The following is a 20,148-nucleotide window of genomic DNA, read 5'->3' as shown; positions in this document are numbered from 1 at the left end:
AGTGTCGACGGCTATAATTGGGAATCTTTTCTTTAGAACTCTGAAACATCTTTCGATGACATTTTTTAATGAAGAATGTCGGTGATTGAATAATTCTTTGGGATTTTGTGGCTCACATACAGATTACTCTTTCAAATGATACCGAACACCTCTATATGGTGTCAGTATCCCATGCTTTAACATAAATTTAGCATCGCCTAGATAATATTTTCCTACACCAGTTACAGACACAAATTAAAATATTGCATACTGTGACTATGAATTTAACTTTATATAGAAGATTTCATAAATAACATTATCACAGACCTTCGGGTATTTGAAGTGGATATTTCCTACTTAAAGCATCTTTCAAAATTCTTGAGTCAGAGACAGTTCCTTCCCAACCAGACAAGAGATAAGCAAATTTCATATCAAACCCATAGGCAGCAAAAACATTTTGTGTGGGGTGATCTTTTCTTCCCCCGAAAATGAGGGGCTTCCAACCTTGATACCTTCACACGACTATGAGTTCCATCTATGGCTCCAATGCAGTCTTTGTTTGGAAAGTATATTGACATATTAACATAACAATTTTGTAATTATTTCATACACAATTTCATAAATGTCACTAACTAAATTGAAATAGTTAGTACCTTAAAAAACAGATAGAATAGACTATTATTATGTATTTCATAAGGAACATACTCATCAGATGGTTGCTTAAAGAACTCTCCCTCTAACGATAGAATAACATATAGGACATTGTGAAAGTGACGACTAATTGTCTCCCCGGCCGGTTGAGCTAACCTCTGCACAGCTTGCAGAGTCGCAGCAGCATTCGCTTCCATGGTATTCGCCAGATTCGTCATCGCCGCCATGAACTCGGCATGGTTATTAGGTGGTTGCTCATTCCTACTTTCTCGTATACGTACTCGACCTCGTTCGCAAGTGGCCATTAGGATTCCTGTCTACACCAAACAATCGATATCAAGGTGATCAGTCTCAATATCAAAAGTCTAGTACTTCAATTATCCCAAACAGGCACTCACAAACAAGCATGCTATGTATATATCAATTAGATAACCTAATAGCATCAAATAAAAGACACACAGAGTATGCAATGAAGCACAATCGGTCCATCCCTCAGGCTCACGAGAACGAACCGCTCTGATACCACCAAATGTAACACCCTAATTAGCCTAAGATTTACCTCGCATCGTAAAGCCAAGGTTAATCAGAGATTACGACAGTTTTAAGCTCATACATAATATATATATAGAATAGTATAATCTAGAAGCCCGATGAAGGATATAGCTCCAAGTCAGATTTTAAAAAGCGCAAAACGTGCTAACGAAGCGTCTAACTTGAAGCACAAGATACAGATAAGATATATCAAAAGATAGTAGTATAGTATTATAGGAAACTAGCCACGGCTCACGGAGTTTAAGCCGGCAAGCCATATACAGACCAGAAAGAACCATACAGTAAAAACAGCTTGTACAAATTTGTTCTCTCAAATACAAGCCTCTAGGCAAAACCAAAATATAAAAGTGAAAGACATATATAAAATAAACCAAAAGACTCAAAAGATGTCCAGATCCTCCGCTTCTATCACCAACTAGACAACTCACTGAGGTGGGTTGCGACCTGCATCTAAAAAATACAACAGAAATATGGTATGAGAACCGGAGGTTCTCAGTATGGTAACAGTGCCCAGTGATGTAGGATATAAGACCCCAGGACGCCAAAGGCAATCTTAAGCTCCATATCCATCACAATATTCAATCTTAAAGCATACTAAAACAAATAAGCATAAATATATCAATCTTAATATAACTAAACCGGATAATCTATCTTAGGAGATTTCTATTCTAACCAAACACCGCTGTCCCACAGCCTTTACCAACCTATCCTCCATGCGATCCCATTGTCACTGCCTTCCGAACCTCAATCCCAGTAGAAAACACAGATAATATACAATGCAAGTAAAACACAAGTATTGGCATATAAGGCAATTAATTCAAATAGCAATTAGGCATGTTATTCAAATAGGTAAGCCATTACAAGTAGACAAAGTATGCAAACAGATAGAAAATGCATATGATGAATGCCTGCCCTACTAGATGTGATATCACATTGTCAGTTTAACTGGCAACCCAACACATCTCCATGGAGATGTTGCCCTTTGGAATCATTATTGGGAACCCCTAAGATATAGTGCTCGGATCACTGTCCAGGGTTTTGTGCCTGCACACTCTTATTATCCGAAGAGATGCGAGCGGGATACTCTTGCCACCAACCTCGCATCTAAGCACAAGCGGGACGAACCACCGCCCTTACGCTGCCGCCGCTACCTCGACAGGCGGGATCCAACCACAGCCCCTGCCGGGCGCATAGCGTCTCATAGTCTCAATATCAAAATGATACATCAGTGGTTTTCAGAAAACATTTTCAGTGTGTCATGGATCCACCATCTCATTCCGAGTCCTCAACTCATCTCAACCACTGTCAATTCACATTTTTATTTCGAACTCATTAGTTCCTCAATTCTCATCTCATACATCAACCATTCATCACATACCATCAAACCATTCCCAGTACACCCGAAACCTAGACTTCCATCTTCTAAGTTTTCCAAATAATATCTTCTAAATCCTTTAAATTCTTTCCCATGTTTTAAATATTCAAAACTAGGCCCAAGAGTCCTAAAATGGTGTTAGAGAAGCTTACAACCTTGTTGGGAAGTTGGAATAGTTGAAAACAATGAAAAATTTGAGAAACAGGGCGTGTGCGGCCGCACAAAAGTGTGCGCGCGCACGCCCAGGAAGATTTTAAAAGTGTGCGTACGCACAGGGGTGTGCGTACGCACAGGGGTGTACGTACGCACAGGTACTAAAAATTATAAGGTCTGTTCACTCGCACAGGGTGTGCTAGCGCCCCCAACAGATGACCCTTCCCGACTTGTGCGTGCGCACAGTGTTGTGCGTCCGCACAGGTCGCAATTCTTCGTTGATGTGTGCACAAGCTGTGCTAACGCTGCAAGAAAAATGCATTCTCCTGCCTGTGCATGCACACAGGTCTGTGCGTCTGCACAGATTAAGATTTTCGCAGAATTGTGCATGCGCACATATCAGAAATTCTGAAATTCTGCAACTTTGCAGAATTTCAGATTTTCAACACCAAATTTGATTGGTCATAACTTCCTCTACAAACTTCCAAATTTTGCAAACTTTATATTGATTTAAAGGGTTTTTAATGAACCCTCAATAAGCAAATTTCAACCAATTTTGAAAACCAAGCCGAAATTTATGATCAGACAAATTTCATTAAAAAAATCAACTTTTACCCAAAGTTCACAAATTACCAATTTTCCCAATTTTCATATCTCAAACCAACCAAAACAATACCAAACTCCCCTCTACAGCACAATCTACCCTCTTGGGTCACTTTTCACAATTAATACCAATCATTCCATCCTGCTTCATCATTCTCAACCTCAATAATCAAATATATATAACATTCCAAACACATATCCACTAATCATCATTTATCACTATCAATCTTCATCATCAACTCAACCATGCTTCATATTATTAATCAACATTGTTCATTCATCCAAATCCATCATATCTCAACATCATTTAACAACATCAACAATATCAATTCATTGTACATCATCAACCAACCAATCATCAACAACATATAAATTTTCAAACCTATCCTATGGGTCACTAGCCTAAGTGTCCATGAATATTATATACTACATAGAGAAAACCGAAACCATATCTTGGCCGATTCTCAATATGCCCTTAACCCAAAATGAGCACCACAATGATCACCAACAAGCTTTCCAACACAATCCAAGCTTCCAACAATCACCAACAAGCTCCAAACTCATAATAATCAAACTATATATACACAAACCATCAAAAATCAACCTAGGACTCATAATAAATCAAAATTTCACAAGAGTTCAAAGCCTCTTACCTTGTCCAACTATTTTGGAAGCCAAAATCAACATCAATCAAAGGCTAGAGTGTACCTAAACACCCAAAACACAAGATTTCACTCAAAACCAAAACCTAATATTTTCGAATTTCTTAAAATAGAAACTGGGCAGGATTTTTCGAGATTCATACCTCTTTATCTAGATGAAACTAACGGGCTCGGAGAGAGCTTTACGTAGCAACTGACGGCATGCAAAACGGAGCACTGTAGCTCAAGTTATGAGAGAAAGAAGATGAATGTGAATAGTGCTTCTTGTAACCCTCACCTCTCTTCTCTCACTCAACCTTGCTGCTACTTGTTGTGTTTGAAAGTGGCTGAAATGGCCACTTAATACACTTATATATTGTTGGGCTTGGGCCCAACTTGGATCCGGTCCAACCCGTTAGCATTTTTAGCCCGTTTGGTCCAACTTCAGGTCAAACCTTTAAAATCAACGCCCAGTTTTTCATTTCTAATGTTTTTCTAAGGTTTTTGACTGTTTCCACTTTTTCTCATGCAGTACCTGGCAGACTTGAACCGGTTCAACTGGTTCAACTGTCGGTTTGCGATTTTTCACAGTTTTTTGCAGAAAACGCATTTTCTGACTCAGAAAGACCCACCGAGTCCAAAAATCATATTTAAATCCTCAAATTCTCACTCTAACTTGTCGAAATCTAATTTGGGAAATATTATCACTTAATTAACCGGTTGATTAGTTGCGGTTCTTACATTCTCCCCACCAAATAAGAAATTTTTCCCTCAAAATTTGAATTACCTAAGAAAAGCTGGGGGTAATCCTTTTGCATCTCGGACTCCAATTCCCAAGTGTGCTCTTCAACTCCTGCTCGCTTCTAAGCAACTTTGACCAACTGAACTTCCTTTCCTCGCAGCTTCTTCACACTAGAGTCGTCAATTCTCACTGGCGTCACTTGGAAGGTCAAGTTCTCCCTCAACTCAACCGACTTAGGTTCCAACACATGAGCTACATCCAGCGTGTAGTTACAAAGTTGTGACACGTGGAATACGTCATGCAGGTTAGACAAGTGAGGTGGCAAAGCAACTTGATACGCCACCGGCCCGAATCGCCTTAAAACCTCAAATGGTCCAATGAACCTCGGATTCAACTTCTTGGTTTTAATGGCTCTTCCGATCCCAGTTGTTGGTGCAACCTTCAGAAATACATGTTCTCCTATCTCAACATCCAACGGTTTCCTTCTCTGATCCGCGTAACTCTTCTGTCGACTCTGAGCAGTTAGAATCCTTGCACAAATCTTCTGAATGTTCTCAGTAGTCTCTGCTATTACATCAGGATCCAAAACACTTGCTTCACCAGATTCATACCAACAAAATAGAGACTGGCACTTCCGTCCATACAAAGCCTCATACGGAGCCATCCCAATGCTCGAATGAAAGCTATTGTTGTACGCAAACTCCACCAATGGCATGTAACGATCCCAACTCCCGAGTTGATCCAATACACACGCTCTGAGCATATCCTCCAATGTCTGAATAGTCCTTTCCGACTATCCATCTGTTTGTGAATGATATGCGGTACTGAGACATAGCCTCGTACCGAAAGCTCTTTGGAAATCTCCCCAAAATCTTGAAGTGAATCGGGAATCACGGTCCGATACTATGCTCGGACGGCACACCATGCAACGTTACTATCTCCTTTATATACAACCTCGCTAACTCTTCCATAGAACAGTTCACTCGGATAGGCAGAAAATGAGCGGATTTGGTTAAGCGATCCACGATCACCCAAGTTGCATCAAATCCCGACCTAGTCCTCAGTAAACCGTTCACAAAGTCCATTGCAATTTCTTCCCACTTTCATTGAGGAATTTCAAGAGACTGTAGCATCCCCGACGGTTTCTGATGCTCTACCTCCACCTTCTAACACGTCAAATACTTCGATACCGTTGAAGCTACATCACCTTTCATCCCAGACCACCATAACATCTCCTTTAAGTCTTAATGCATCTTCGTGCTTCCTGGATGAATAGAAAACCCACTGATGTGAGCCTCCAACAATATGTCTTGCCTCAAACTCCCGACATATGGTATGCAAATTCTTCCCTTATATCTCCATAATCCTTCACCATCCTTAGTGAATTCTTCATGTCTCTTCTCACCAACTGGTTGAAATAATTGTTGAAACTTCTGCTCATCTTGCTGAGCCTTTTGAATCTCCGTCTTAAACGTACTTGAAATCTGCAACTGATACAAACAAGCTCTTCTGGCGACTTCACCAATATCCAACTTAAGATCCACAACTTATCCACTAACTCCTCCCCCTTGATCCTCATCCAAGCAATTGTCAAGGACCTTCGACTCAATGCGGCTACTACCACACTCCGATGTTGCATCAACATGCAATCCAAACCCTTCAGAAAAGCAACACAGTACATTTCGAATGGTTCATGCGGTTTCGGTAAGATTAAAACAGGTGCTGAAGTTAACTTCTGCTTCAAAGTCTGAAAACTCTCTCGCCTTTCGCTGCATCACTCTGATTATCGTCGTTAAGAATTCGAAGATTTTTCCTTAAACCAAATACCGATTTGTAGTATTTTTCAAAACCTTTAAAACAAGTTCAATCTAAATGAGTCCATTGTTAAAACCTTATTAAAAGAGTCAAAAATATTTTATTTGTAAATCAATCATCTTAAAGCATGATTTTCCTAAATTCATTGAAACCCTTAAATCAAAACCTTTCCATTTGAATCCCTTTTTGGATAAGTTAAATTTTGCAAACCAAAATCGCAAGTTAAGAAAATCTTAGGACTCACCTTCCTTTTTAAATCGTATCATTTGATCGAAAGTTCCAATCCTAGTTTCAAAACCAAATTATTTAAACCAAAGCTCCAAACCATATTCGAAAATCATTTTAAACCTTAAAACTGCAAAAATCATAGTTTAAAAACCGCAAAGGCGTCAGTCGGTATTTTCGTTGCCACTAGTGCTGAACCGCACCCATCACCCACACAGGGTACCGACAAGACTTATAGTCATGCCTGGTAACCATTTCGGTACGTCCACTCGGATTGTTCGTCATCACAAGTCCAAAATCCTCGACTACTACCACTAGAATCCTTCTTTTCCCATGGTTTACTCTCAACACGACTCTAAGCCCTTGTAATCCTAACGGCGACTTGCAGATATAGAACTAGGTTATCCCCATATCCAAGCAATTTAATACTCAAAGCATACGCTTACCTCTCGTCGGAGGATCCGACCCCGTCGCATCACGTGTATCCAAGGTACACACACGGCATGACTATTGATTCTGACCCTCATCTCGGTTCTTCCTACGGTGACAATACTTAGATATATGTCCAGGTTTCCCACAAGCATAGCATCGACCATTTTATTTTGCCTGATGAAACTGGGCCTTGTTGTCCCTTCTGAAGTTTCCTTGACCTTGCAAATACTGAGGAATATGTCCATCTTTCTTGAAGTTCTGTCCCTTTGGTCCGAGGTAATCATCGCGTTCCCTACTAATATTTCCTCCATGAATGTCCTTTGACGAGGCTACCGTCATTGCGTATTCTTCAACAACCCTCACATTGTCCACCAATTCAGAGAATCTCCTAGTCTCCAATGGAGCCACAGCACGCCTGATATCTTCCCTCAGTCCTACTTCGTATTTAACGCATTTCCAGCCTTCATAGGACTCAGGGGCACCCTTACTCATCCTCGAGAACTTACAAAGTTCCTCAAACTTACTAGTGTATTCAGCTATAGTCATGGACCCTTGCTTCAGCTGTAAGAACTCCAACTCTCTGACCTCTTTTATTGACTCAAAAAAGTACTTCTTGTAGAAAGCTTCCCTGAATAACGCCCAAGTAATGCTCACGTTCTGTTGGTGTAGTAGTCGGCGCTCTTCTCGCCACCATTGCTGAGCGTCTCCCACTACTTGATAAGCTGCATGCTCTACGAACTGGTCATACGGTACATGTTGAGTTAGCAATGCACGCTCCACAGCTTGGAACCAGTTATTTGCTTCAGTATGGTTTGTTGAACCAGTGAAAACCGGCGGGTCAGCTTTCTGAAAAGTAGCTAGAGTTCTCGGAACACCTCTCAAGTTGCCCTCAGCACCCTCTCCAAATTTGTTTCTGCTTCTGGCCGATTGAGCTAACCTCTGCATAGCTTACAGAGTCGCAGTAGCATTCGCTTCCATGGTGTTTGCCAGATTCGTCATCGCCGCCATGAACTTGGCATGGTTATTAGCTGGTTGCTCATTCCTACTTTCTTGTGTACGTGATCGACCTCGTTTACGAGTGGCCATTATGGTTCCTGTCTACACCAAACAATGGATATCAAGGTGATCAGTCTCAATATCAAAAGTCTAGTGCTTCAATTATCCCAAACAGGCACTCACAACAAGCATGCTATGATATATCAAGTAGATAACCTAATAGCATCAAAGAAAAGACACACAGAGTATGCAATGAAGCACAATCGATCCATCGCTCAGGCTCACGAGGACGAACCGCTTTGATACCACTAAATGTAACACCCTAATTAGCCTAAGATTTACCTCGCGTCATAAAGCCAAGGTTAATCAGAGATTACGACAGTTCTAAGCTCATACATAATATATATATATATATATACACACTCAAGTTGCCCTCAGCACCCTCTCCAAAGTTGTTTCCGCTTCTGGCCGATTGAGCTAACCTCTGCATAGCTTACAGAGTCGCAGCAGCATTCGCTTCCATGGTGTTTGCCAGATTCGTCATCGCCGCCATGAACTTGGCATGGTTATTAGCTGGTTGCTCATTCCTACTTTCTTGTGTACGTGATCGACCTCGTTCACGAGTGGCCATTAGGGTTCCTGTCTACACCAAACAATCGATATCAAGGTGATCAGTCTCAATATCAAAAGTCTAGTGCTTCAATTATCCCAAATAGGCACTCAAAAACAAGCATGCTATGATATATCAAGTAGATAACCTAATAGCATCAAAGAAAAGACACACAGAGTATGCAATGAAGCACAATCGGTCCATCGCTCAGGCTCACGAGGACGAACCGCTCTGATACCACTAAATGTAACACCCTAATTAGCCTAAGATTTACCTCGCGTCATAAAGCCAAGGTTAATCAGAGATTACGACAGTTCTAAGCTCATATATATATATAGTATAATCTAGAAGCCCGATGAAGGATATAGCTCCAAGTCAGAATTTAAAAAGCGCAAAATGTGCTAACGAAGCTTCTAACTTAAAGCACAAGATACAGATAAGATATATCAAAAGATAGTGGTATAGTATTATAGGAAACTAGCCACGGCTCGCGGAGTTTAACCCGGCTAGCCATATACAGACCAGAAAGAACCAGATAGTAAAAACAACTTATACAAATTTGTTCTCTCAAATACAAGCCTCTAGGCAAAACCAAAATACAAAAGTGAGAGACATATATAAAATAAACCAAAAGACTCAAAAGATGTTCGGATCCTCTGCTTTTGTCACCAACCAGACAACTCACCGAGGTGTGTTGCGACCTGCATCTGAAAAACACAACAGAAATATGGTATGAGAACCGGAGGTTTTCAGTATGGTAATAGTGCCCAGTGATGTACGATATAAGATCCCGGGACGCCAAAGATAATCCTAAGCTCCATATCCATCACAAGATTCAATCTTAAAGCATACTAAAACAAATAAGCATAAATATATCAATCTTAATATAACTAAACCGGGTAATCTATCTTAGGGGATTTCTTTTCTAACCAAACATTGTTGTCCCACAGCCTTCACCAACCTATCCTCCATGCGATCTCATCGCCACCGCCTTCAAGACCTTCTCAATCCCAGTAGAAAACACAGATAATATACAATGCAAGTAAAACACAAGTATTGGCATATAAGGCAATTAATTCAAATAGCAATTAGGCATGTTATACAAATAGGCAAGCCATTACAAGTAGACAAAGCATGCAAACAGATAGAAAATGCATATGATGAATGTCTGCACTACTGGCTGTGATATCATATTGTCGGTTCAACTGCCAACCCGACACATCTCCATGGAGGTGTCGCCTTTTGGAATCATTATTGGGAACCCCCGAGATATAGTGCTCGGATCACTGTCCAGGGTTTTGTGCCTGCACACTCTGATGATCCGAAGGGATGCGAGCGGAATACTCTTGCCACCGACCTCGCATCTAAGCGCAAGCGGGACGAACCACCGCCCTTACGCCGCCGCTGCTACCTCGACAGGCGGGATCCAACCACAGCCCCTGTCGGGCGCATAGCATCTCATAGTCTCAATATCAAAATGATACATCAGTGGTTTTCAGAAAACATTTTCAGTGTGTCATGGATCCACCATCTCATTCCGAGTCCTCGACTCATCTCAACCAATGTCAATTCACATTTTCATTTCGAACTCATTAGTTCCTCAATTCTCATCTTATACATCAACCATTCGTCACATACCATCAAACCATCCCCAGTACACCTGAAACCTAGACCTCCATCTTCTAAGTTTTCCAAATAATATCTTCTAAATCCCTTAAATTCTTTCCCATGTTTTAAATATTCAAAACTAGGCCCAAGAGTCCTAAAATGGTATTAGAGAAACTTACAACCTTATTGGAAAGGTGGAATAGTCAAAAACAATGAAAATTTTGAGAAACAGGGCGTGTGCGGCCGCACAGGAGTGTGCGCGCGCACGACCAGGAAGATTTTAAAAGTGTGCGTACACACAGGTACTAAAAATTATAAGGTATGTTCACTCGCACAGGGTGTGCTAGCGCCCCCAACAGACGACCCTTCCCAACTTGTGCGTGCGCACAGGGTTGTGCATCCGCACAGGTCGTAATTCTTCGTTGATGTGTACGCGCACAAGCTGTGCTAACGCTGCAAGCAGAACGCATTCTCCTGCCTGTGCGTGCGCACATGTCTGTGCATCCACATAGATTAAGATTTTTGCAGGATTGTGCGTGCGCACAAGGCTATGCGTGCACACATATCAGAAATTTTGAAACTCTGCAACTTTGTTGAATTTCAGATTTTCAACACCAACTTTGATTGGTCATAACTTCCTCTACAAAATTTTAAATTTTGCAAACTTTATATCGATTTAAAGGGTTTTCAATGAAATTTAATTTTAAGCAAATTTCAACCAATTTTGAAAACCGAGGTGAAAGTTATGATCAGACAAAGTTCATTAAAAAATCAACTTTTACCCAAAGTTCACAAATTACCAATTTTCATATCTTAAACCAACCAAAACAATACCAAACTCCCCTCTACAGCACAATCTACCATCTTGGGTCACTTTTCACAATTAATACCAATCATTCCATCCTACTTCATCATTCTCAAGCTCAATAATCAAATATATATAACATTCCAAACACATATCCACTAATCATCAGTTATCACTATCAATCTTCATCATCAACTCAACCATGCTTCATATTATTAATCAACATTGTTCATTCATCCAAATCCATCATATCTCAACATCATTATTTAACAACATCAACAATATCAATTCATTGTACATCATCAACCAACCAATCATTAATAACATATAAATTTTCAAACCTATCCTATGGGTCACTAGTCTAAGTGTCCATGAATATTATATACTACATAGAGGAAACCGAAACCATACCTTGGCCGATTCTCAATATGCTCTTAATCTAAGATGAGCACCACAATGATCACCAACAAGCTTTCCAACACAATCCAAGCTTCCAACAATCACCAACAAGCTCCAAACTCATAATAATCAAACTATATATACACAAACCATCACAAATCAACCTAGGACTCATAATAAATCAAAATTTCACAAGAGTTCAAAGCCTCTTACCTTGTCCAACTGTTTTAGAAGCCAAAACCAATATCAATCAAAGGCTAGAGTGTACCTAAACACCCAAAACACAAGATTTCACTCAAAACCAAAACCAAATATTTTCGAATTTCTTAAGACATAAACTGGGCAGAATTTTTCGAGATTCATACCTCTTTGGCTAGATGAAATTAACGGGCTCGGAGAGAGTTTCGTGTAGCAACTGACGGCACGCGAATCGAAATACCGTAGCTCAAGTTATGAGAGAAAGAAGATGAATGTGAATAGTGCTTCTTGTAACCCTCACCTCTCTTCTCTCACTCAACGTTGCTGCTGCTTGTTGTGTTTGAAAGTGGCTGAAATGGCCACTTAATACACTTATATATTGTTGGGCTTGGACCCAACTTGGATCCGGTCCAACTCGTTAGCATTTTTAGCCCGTTTGGCCCAACATCGGGTCAAACCTTTAAAATCAACCCCCGGTTTTCCATTTCTAATGTTTTTCTAAGGTTTTTGATTGTTTCCACTTTTACTCGCGCAGTACCAGGCAGACTTGAACCGGTTCAACTGGTTCAACTGTCGGTTTGTGATTTTTCACAATTTTTCGCAGAAAACACATTTTCTGACTCAGAAAGACCCACTGAGTCCAAAAATCATATTTAAATCCTCAAATTCTCACTCTAACTTGTAGGAATCTAATTTGGGCAATATTATCACTTAATTAACCGGTTGATTAGTTACGGTTCTTACACTAAGCGGTGGAAGAAGAAAGACATGGTTCTAGTTTTTACATTATGACCTATAATTTGTAGCAATTTAGCGACTTGCTCTTCAATGGTAGAATGAATTGAATCATTTACTCTACCAGTTCCTCTTAACTTTTGATATAACTGCCTAAATGCTTCAGGGCTCGTATGTATGACATCTCGGCATTTTTCAGACGTCAGTAACTGTGTCATTAACTACGTCCGCCTATTTTCTCTTTCCAAGTTTTCGTTATTAATTTGCCTAGGCCTATATTATGATAAAAATTTCAAAGAATACAACGTATGCACCGTAACACATGAAAGAGATGTGACACAAATCTGTTATCTCTTTTCTAACTCTTCCCTGACACGAGTTAAGATTTGTATTGGTTCAGCATGATACAGGTCAGTAGAAGTGAATTGATTTACTTGAAATCCTGAGTCAGGTATGACGTTCGTTTTGTCTTCTACATTCGCATCTTCAATATTTTCGCTATCCATCTATGAAAATATAATGTTTAGAGTGAACATATCAATAATAAAAGTAACTAGAAAGTAACATATGTTATCACGTTTTAGCAATTCCTTTACGGTGAAAAAAAAATTGAAACTAAAGTTTGATAGAAAATTATGGTGTCACATTACACAGTATAAAAATACCTTGTTATGAGGCACTTATTACGAACTCGTAAATACTAAACTCGATTCCAAAGCTCACTATCATAAATTAAAAACTATAGATTTCAAGTGATATATTAATCAATGCATTGGATTAACACCAAAATTTAGTGGACTTAGCTACTAAAAGCACTTAATAATTTAGATGGTCAAAAACTAATTTAACCAACGCAGAATTTTGTATAGAATGTAAAAAAAATAAGTTGAAAATGTAGTGAACAAATGCTTTCTTGTGCGGATATTCTTGCTCTGGAAGCACTTAATATCTACTGTTATTAATTGCTTAAATTAGCAATGTTTCAATACATCTATCTAATTACATATAATTTTAGTGGCTAATAAATCAGGTTATTTTTATCCTAAACTATAAAAACTCTATTTGCTTATTATTAAATTTATATTTTTTTGGAACAAGTTTGTATAGGCAAATATATTTATATTAATTATGTCATAAGGCATTTATTAAACGGGTCAAAATTAATAGGGATAAGTATTGTTTTGGTCCCTAACGTTGAGGGTCAGAATCAAAACCATCCCCAATGTAATTTTTGATTTAGAATCATCCTTAACATTTTTTTCATATTAAAATCGTCTTTTTAACTTTTTACGGACAAAAATATCCTTTACCACTACCAGCACCTTTACCACCACCAACACCTCCCTTACTCCACCACCATCACCTCCCTTACTCCCATCAAATACTAATAATCAGAATCAGAATCAGAATCAAATTCAGAAGAAAAAACAACATCAAATTCAACGAGTACCCAATTCAACAACATCAAATTCAGAATCAACAATGTCAAATTCAACAACAAAATCAACACACAAAATCAGAATCAGAAGCAGAGTCAGAAGCAAAAACAAAGCAAAAGCAAATGTAGAAGCAAAAGAAAATGCAGATGCAGAAGATGAAGTAGATGCATAAGCTAAAGCAGAAGAAGAAGCAGAAAAAGAAGCAGATGCAGATGCAGAAGCATATCTGAAGCAGATGCAGAAGATGAAGCAGAACCACTGGCGCTTCCCCGACGGCATCTCATGGGCAAATCGGCGGCGACGGCTCAGCGGCGTGGTCTCCCTCCAAGGCCCGATGACGACGCGACGTGGCGGCGAGCCCTAGCAACGCCGGCGCATCTCCTTTCCCTCTTCTCTTATCCCCCGTCGCAGCTCCTCTCTCCTCTCTTCTTTCTTTCGGCGCCATCCCCCCTTCCCCTTTCCCCCCTTCCCCCTCTCCCTTTGCCTTTCCCCTTTTCCCCTCCCCTCCCCCTCGTGTTCTTTTGTTTTTTTATTTTATAATTTTTTATTTATTAAAATATGGGTAATTTAGTAATAAAATTAAAATTTTTTTTAAAAAGGACGATTTTAATATGAAAAAAAATGTTAAAGATGATTCTAAATAAAAAATTACGTTGGGGACAGTTTCGATTCTGACCCTCAATATTAGGGACAAAAACAATACTTATCCCAAATTAATAAGTACATATACTACATAAATATGATGATAATCACGTGCGTGGACATAATACAAATATGTATATATGTGTTAATTACAGGCTCAAGGTCCTAGTTGGGAAGTTCAATTAGGGAGGAAATAGTTTAACAGCAAATATAACCTTAGCACAAAAACTTCCAAGTCCTTTCATGACTTTGGATCAACTTAAAGTACTTTTTGCTGCTCAGGGACTTAACACTATTGATCTAGTTGCACTCTCGGGTATAATAATCTAGCAATTACTTTTTTACCAATAAATAATTATCTTTTTACCACTACACTTAGTTTTTGAATAAATTGTAGCCTTCACGTTGATTTGGTTGACCACTACATTTGGTTGTAATTTAAACATGTAATTAAGAAATCAAATCAATACAAAAAAGGAAACAAATAAAAAAGAAAATTAACAAATCAAACATGTATAAATAATTGTGATAACTGATGAACATGTGTACATATTCTATGAACATTGCAGCTGCTTAGTCCATGTTGAAAACACTATACTTTCTTTTATGTCCCTAAGTTATTTGAATTATTTAGATAGAAATTCTTCCTATAACATAAACAGTAGACATATAAATTATAAAAAGTCAATTTTTATCTTATCTCCACTTTAATATCTATCATCTAAAATATCGGCCATTTGTCAGGAATTATCAACCACCAATCTTTCATTAAACTAATTTAATTCAGATTTATTTTAAATTATTTAAATATACAGCAACACTCAAGAGGTAAAGCTTTTGACATTTTTTATTTGTTTTTCACACATCCACTTTTTATAACATTATTAATCACAATGTACATAGAGTTCATAATCACTAGTGAATCCTTTTCTTTCATATTTGGACCACTCCATAAGATTTAAAAGAACTTGTGTATTTATCTAATAATAAATTATTAAGATGTAGTTTTTGTGATTATGGGACACTACAAAAGGACAAGGTGCAGGGAAAGATAGTGTACTACGTAGGGAGAATGGGTAATTAAGACTTGATTATCAAAGAATTGGGTGGAGCAGGGACTATCATAGGCCTTGATAACAGAATATATGACTTCATAAAGCTTTTAAAAAAAATCTCATAATTTTAAAAGAAGGATAAATCATGTAAATACCTAATGAGTTAAAAATTCTTCCTTCTTGGATCAAAATAAACTGGTACAGTGAAACATAAGGTCAAATATAAAGGGATTTTGGAATTATAATGAAAGACCCATTTGAAGACATAGAAAAAGGCATAGCTTATTTTTCGACTACAAAGATGAGTAGCATCTATAGAATGTAAAATCAGAATAACATCTTAGTTGAAAAACAAAAGAAGAATACGAACTATTATGTGCAAGAAAAAGACTCACCTTTGTCTTACGGATACACGGATGAAGACGTAGTGGAGCTCTCACGACAACGACGAAGCTGCTGTGGCGATGTTGACGACGGTGGAAACCTGCGGTGGCTCTGTTGAGAAGGACGACAACATAGGAGAAAAGTAAATCAATTTTTGAGAGAGGGAGTTAGGGAGTTTGGTTTTTGTTATTGAAAGGATAAATATAAAATTTTAACATTGTTTGGCCATCCCTTTTCAGTTTCATTGAAGCAATGAGAAAAAAAAAATTATATGGGCCCTACGCCTATTTTTTTTGTTTTCTACCTCTTTTCCACTCTAATCCAAACAAAGGAAAATGGACTTTTCCATCTATTTTCTCCTCTTTCATTTTTCTTCCTTCCAAAATCTGCTATTCCAAACATTGTGTTAACGTTATTATAACAGGTTTAATTCGGCAAGGATGGGATAGATTTATTGTGGGAAAAAGATTTTTTAAAGTGACAATGTTAAAAAAATGGTAAAATGATACTTTAATTACATTTAAATTTATAATATTTATTATTTGTGAGATCCACTATCTTAATTTAATGGTGATTAATGGTATACTTTTTTTCCCTAAAATAACAATATAATTTTAGAGGAGTCATATCCTTTGTTGTGATATGAACGAATGTTCATTTAGTGACTTGTGATTTTTTTTATAAAATGAATGGCTTAGTTTTTTTTTTTTTTACGAAAAAATGGTTCAAATTTTTAATATTAACTATACTTAATGAAGTTTAAAAAATAAATATTATACCTATATAAATAAAAAAATAAAGTATATATATATATATATATATATATATATATATATATATATATATATATATATATATATATATATATATATATATATATGTTACAATTAGGAATGACAAACGGACCTAAATCCGTTGGGCCGACCTGCGTAACCCGCCAACAAAGGCAGGCCGGACTGAAAAATTGGGACCGCCAAAGAATAAAAGCCCGCCTAATCTACATTGCTTAAACCGCGGACTTTGGCAGGGCGGGGCAGGATTCCCTGCCAGGCTTAATTTTTTTGACAATGAGGTATTTTTGTAATTTTTTGGCCAAAACTCAACTTCCTCCAACCCAACTTACAAGAGTATGAAGATGAAAATTGAGTATTTTAGATTATGTTTATGTTGCTTTAGAGACAATATTTATAATTATGATTTGGATTATGTTTATTTTACTTTGGAGACAATATTTATAATTATAAAGATTTTAATGTTTGTGAATATAAAAAATATAATTTTTGTATGTATTTAGAAATTATAAATTTATTAATATGGTTGTGAAATTATATATATTATTTAGTAGTTAATAGTAAAAAAATGAGTTTTGGCGGGCTTAGCCCGCCAGCCCGCAGTTAGGCGGGACGGGGTTTTGGCGGGACGATGCGGGCTTCCCCGCTTGCCACCCCTAGTTACAATATATAATATTAGTGAATATATATATGAATTATTTCTATTATATTGAAATAATAATATTGGTGAATATTAATACTAAATTTTTTTATTTATATTTTTTTATTTTTTATTTATTTATTTATTTTACAATACATTATCGGTACGAGACTTTGATAAAAACTAAGAAAGACACATATAATAAATTTTCATTATGTCAAAGTTCTCTCATATTGAATTTAATACTCTTGATATATCTAGAAACAACTATTTATCATGAATATTATATGCCGAAATTCATCTTGATTCAATGGATCTTGGAGATACCATTAAGGCTGAAAATAAAGCATCCTAAAAGGATAAAGCCAAAGTCATGATTTTTCTTCGTCGTCATCTTGAGGAAGAATTGAAAAATGAACATCTCACACTAAAAGATCCTACAGATTTGTGGAAAAACCTTAAAGAAATGTATAATAATCAAAAGACAATAATACTTCCTCAAGTTCAATATGAGTGGACACATTTGCGTCTACATGATTTAAATGAATACAATTCAACAATGTTTCAAATTATCTCACGAATGAAATTATGTGGGAGAAATATAACTGATAATGACATGTTAGAAAAAACTTTCTCGACCTTCCATGTATTGAATGTACTCCTACAGCAGTAGTATCGAGAGAAAGAATTTAAAAAATACTCTAAGCTAATTTCTTACCTTCTTATTACTGAACGTAACAATGAATTACTTTTAAGAAATCACGAAGCGCGCCCAGCTGACGCCGCCTCATTTTCTGAAGCAAATGCCGCAAATTATAATCCCAAAAAAGATAAATGGTAAGACTTTGGTAACAATAAAAATTGTGGAAGAAAGAAAATTATTTTCACAAGAAAGGATCTCACCAGAATGGGATAAAGAAAGAAATAATGGCAAAATAAATCAACAGAGGATAAATGTTTCCGTTGTGGTAGAAAGAGCCATTGGTCACGTACCTGTCGTACCCCAAGACACTTAGTTGATCTTTGTCAAACATACTTGAAAAAGGATGACAAAGAAAATGAGACACATTTTGTTTCAAATGATGTTGTTGAAAATTACACCACTCATTATGTAATATCTGATTTCTTTAAAGATCTTGAAGGAAATATTGGTCATTTGATCAATGTTGGAAAAGTTTAATATTTGGATTTGTTAAGTTCTTATGTCAATAAATAATGTAAATTTTTTTGTTAAGTTTTATCTTCTATGCATTTGAATTTCAAGTATGATGTATATAAATAATGTTCAATAAAATATTATTGTGTTTAATAAAATTTATTGCTTATGATTAAGAATTTTAAAATCATTAAATATATCAAGTTCTAAAATAATAACAATAATAATAGTAAAATTTCGTATATGATACTTTTTTAGTAAAATCCCTTCCCGGTTCCTTTTCATAAATGGTAGGAGATCGGGGAGGGGTTTTACTCTACTTTTTTTATATACAATTTTACTGTGCATGTACTTTTACTTATTTTATGATATAATCTTGTTATTATTATTTGTCTTTGAAGAAAACGGTAAGGACATATAATGAAAATATTTGTCATGCGGATAGTGCAAGTTCGTATACTATTCTCAAAAGTAATATATATTTTATTCATCTTATATCAAAAGAAGAATGTGTTAATATAATTATCGGCTCAGGCAAAGCGATAGAAGGCTCCGAAAAGCTATAATTTTGTTTCTTGAAGGAACTAAATTCATAATAAAAAATGCACTATTGTCTATTAAATCTCTAAGAAACTTGTTGAGTTTTAAAAATATTTGCAGAAATGGATATCATATTAAAATAATGAATCGAATGAGAAAAATTATGAGTACTTATATATCACAACTTATATTAGAAAAGTTATCCTCACTTTCTTCTGGATTATATTATACTAAAATTAGTACAATTGAATCACATGCCATTGTAAACAAGAAGTTTACTAGTCTAAATAAATTCACAATTTGGCATGATCGATTTGGTCATCTTGGAATAACCATGATGTGAAAAATTATTGAAAATTTCCATGGACATTCAATAAAAAACTAGAAGATTCTTAAATCTAGTGAATTTTGTTGTGTTATATGTTCTCAAGGAAAGCTAATTTTAAAGTCATCACCAGTGGAAATTGGATTTGAGTCTCCTGAATTCTTAGAAAGGATTTAAGGTGATATATATGGACATATTCATCCACCATGTAGATCTTTTAGATGTTTTATAGTCCTATTAGACGCATATTCGAAATAGTCACATGTGTGCTTATTGTCTTTTCACAACCTAGTGTTTACGAGATTACTTGCTCAAATTATTTGATTAAAAACACAATTTTCAGAAATTTCAATCAAAACAATTTATCTTAATAATGCCGTTGAACTCACTTTTCAAACTTTCGATGCTTATTGTATGGTCAATGATACAAGTGTTGAACATCCGCTAACTCGTGTTCATACACAAAATGAACTAGCAGAGTCACTTATTAAACGAATCCATTTGTTTGCTAGACCCTTACTTATGAGAATAAATCCCCCGACCTCTGCTTGGGGCATGTCATTTTACATGTTGTTGCATTTATTCGCATAAGGCCAATAAGTTACCTCCAATTTTCTCCTCTACAATTAGCTTTTGGCTAGCAGCCAAATATTTTCC

At 36.7% G+C, this 20,148-nt stretch overlaps 1 protein-coding gene across 5 annotated transcripts; it reads right to left on the bottom strand.

Annotated features, from left to right (window-relative positions):
• Positions 1-676: 676 nt before the first annotated feature.
• On the bottom strand, positions 677-16,236 carry LOC107614268 (uncharacterized). 5 transcript variants are annotated; one of them, XR_015896946.1, is made up of 5 exons: positions 16,051-16,236; positions 11,952-13,025; positions 11,800-11,854; positions 11,599-11,720; positions 677-947 (listed from the first exon to the last, which is right to left on the bottom strand). XR_015896946.1 is itself a non-coding variant. In XM_088497662.1 (5 exons), the coding sequence occupies exon 5, from the start codon at positions 8,111-8,113 to the stop codon at positions 7,334-7,336; it is 780 nt and encodes a 259-aa protein (XP_088353788.1). In that variant the 5' UTR covers positions 8,114-8,807; positions 11,599-11,720; positions 11,800-11,854; positions 11,952-13,025; positions 16,051-16,236; the 3' UTR covers positions 6,803-7,333. The 5 variants fall into 5 exon arrangements, 3 of the variants coding, with proteins under 3 accessions (XP_088353788.1, XP_088353789.1, XP_088353790.1); XM_088497662.1 differs by lacking the exon at positions 677-947 and adding an exon at positions 6,803-8,807; XR_001614353.3 differs by lacking the exon at positions 677-947 and adding an exon at positions 9,156-9,481.
• Positions 16,237-20,148: the final 3,912 nt, after the last annotated feature.

This window comes from Arachis ipaensis, chromosome B8 (assembly GCF_059453495.1).
Source record: "Arachis ipaensis isolate K30076 ecotype BB chromosome B8, ASM5945349v1, whole genome shotgun sequence".
NCBI lineage: Eukaryota > Viridiplantae > Streptophyta > Magnoliopsida > Fabales > Fabaceae > Arachis > Arachis ipaensis.
The sequence above is the reverse complement of the archived record's forward strand: the minus strand, read 5'-3'. Positions and strand labels throughout refer to the sequence as shown.

Coding starts and splice junctions, on each gene's coding strand:
- LOC107614268 (XM_088497662.1), bottom strand. CDS start 8,113: ATGCAGAGGTTAGCTCAATCGGCCAGAAGCAGAAACAAATTTGGAGAG.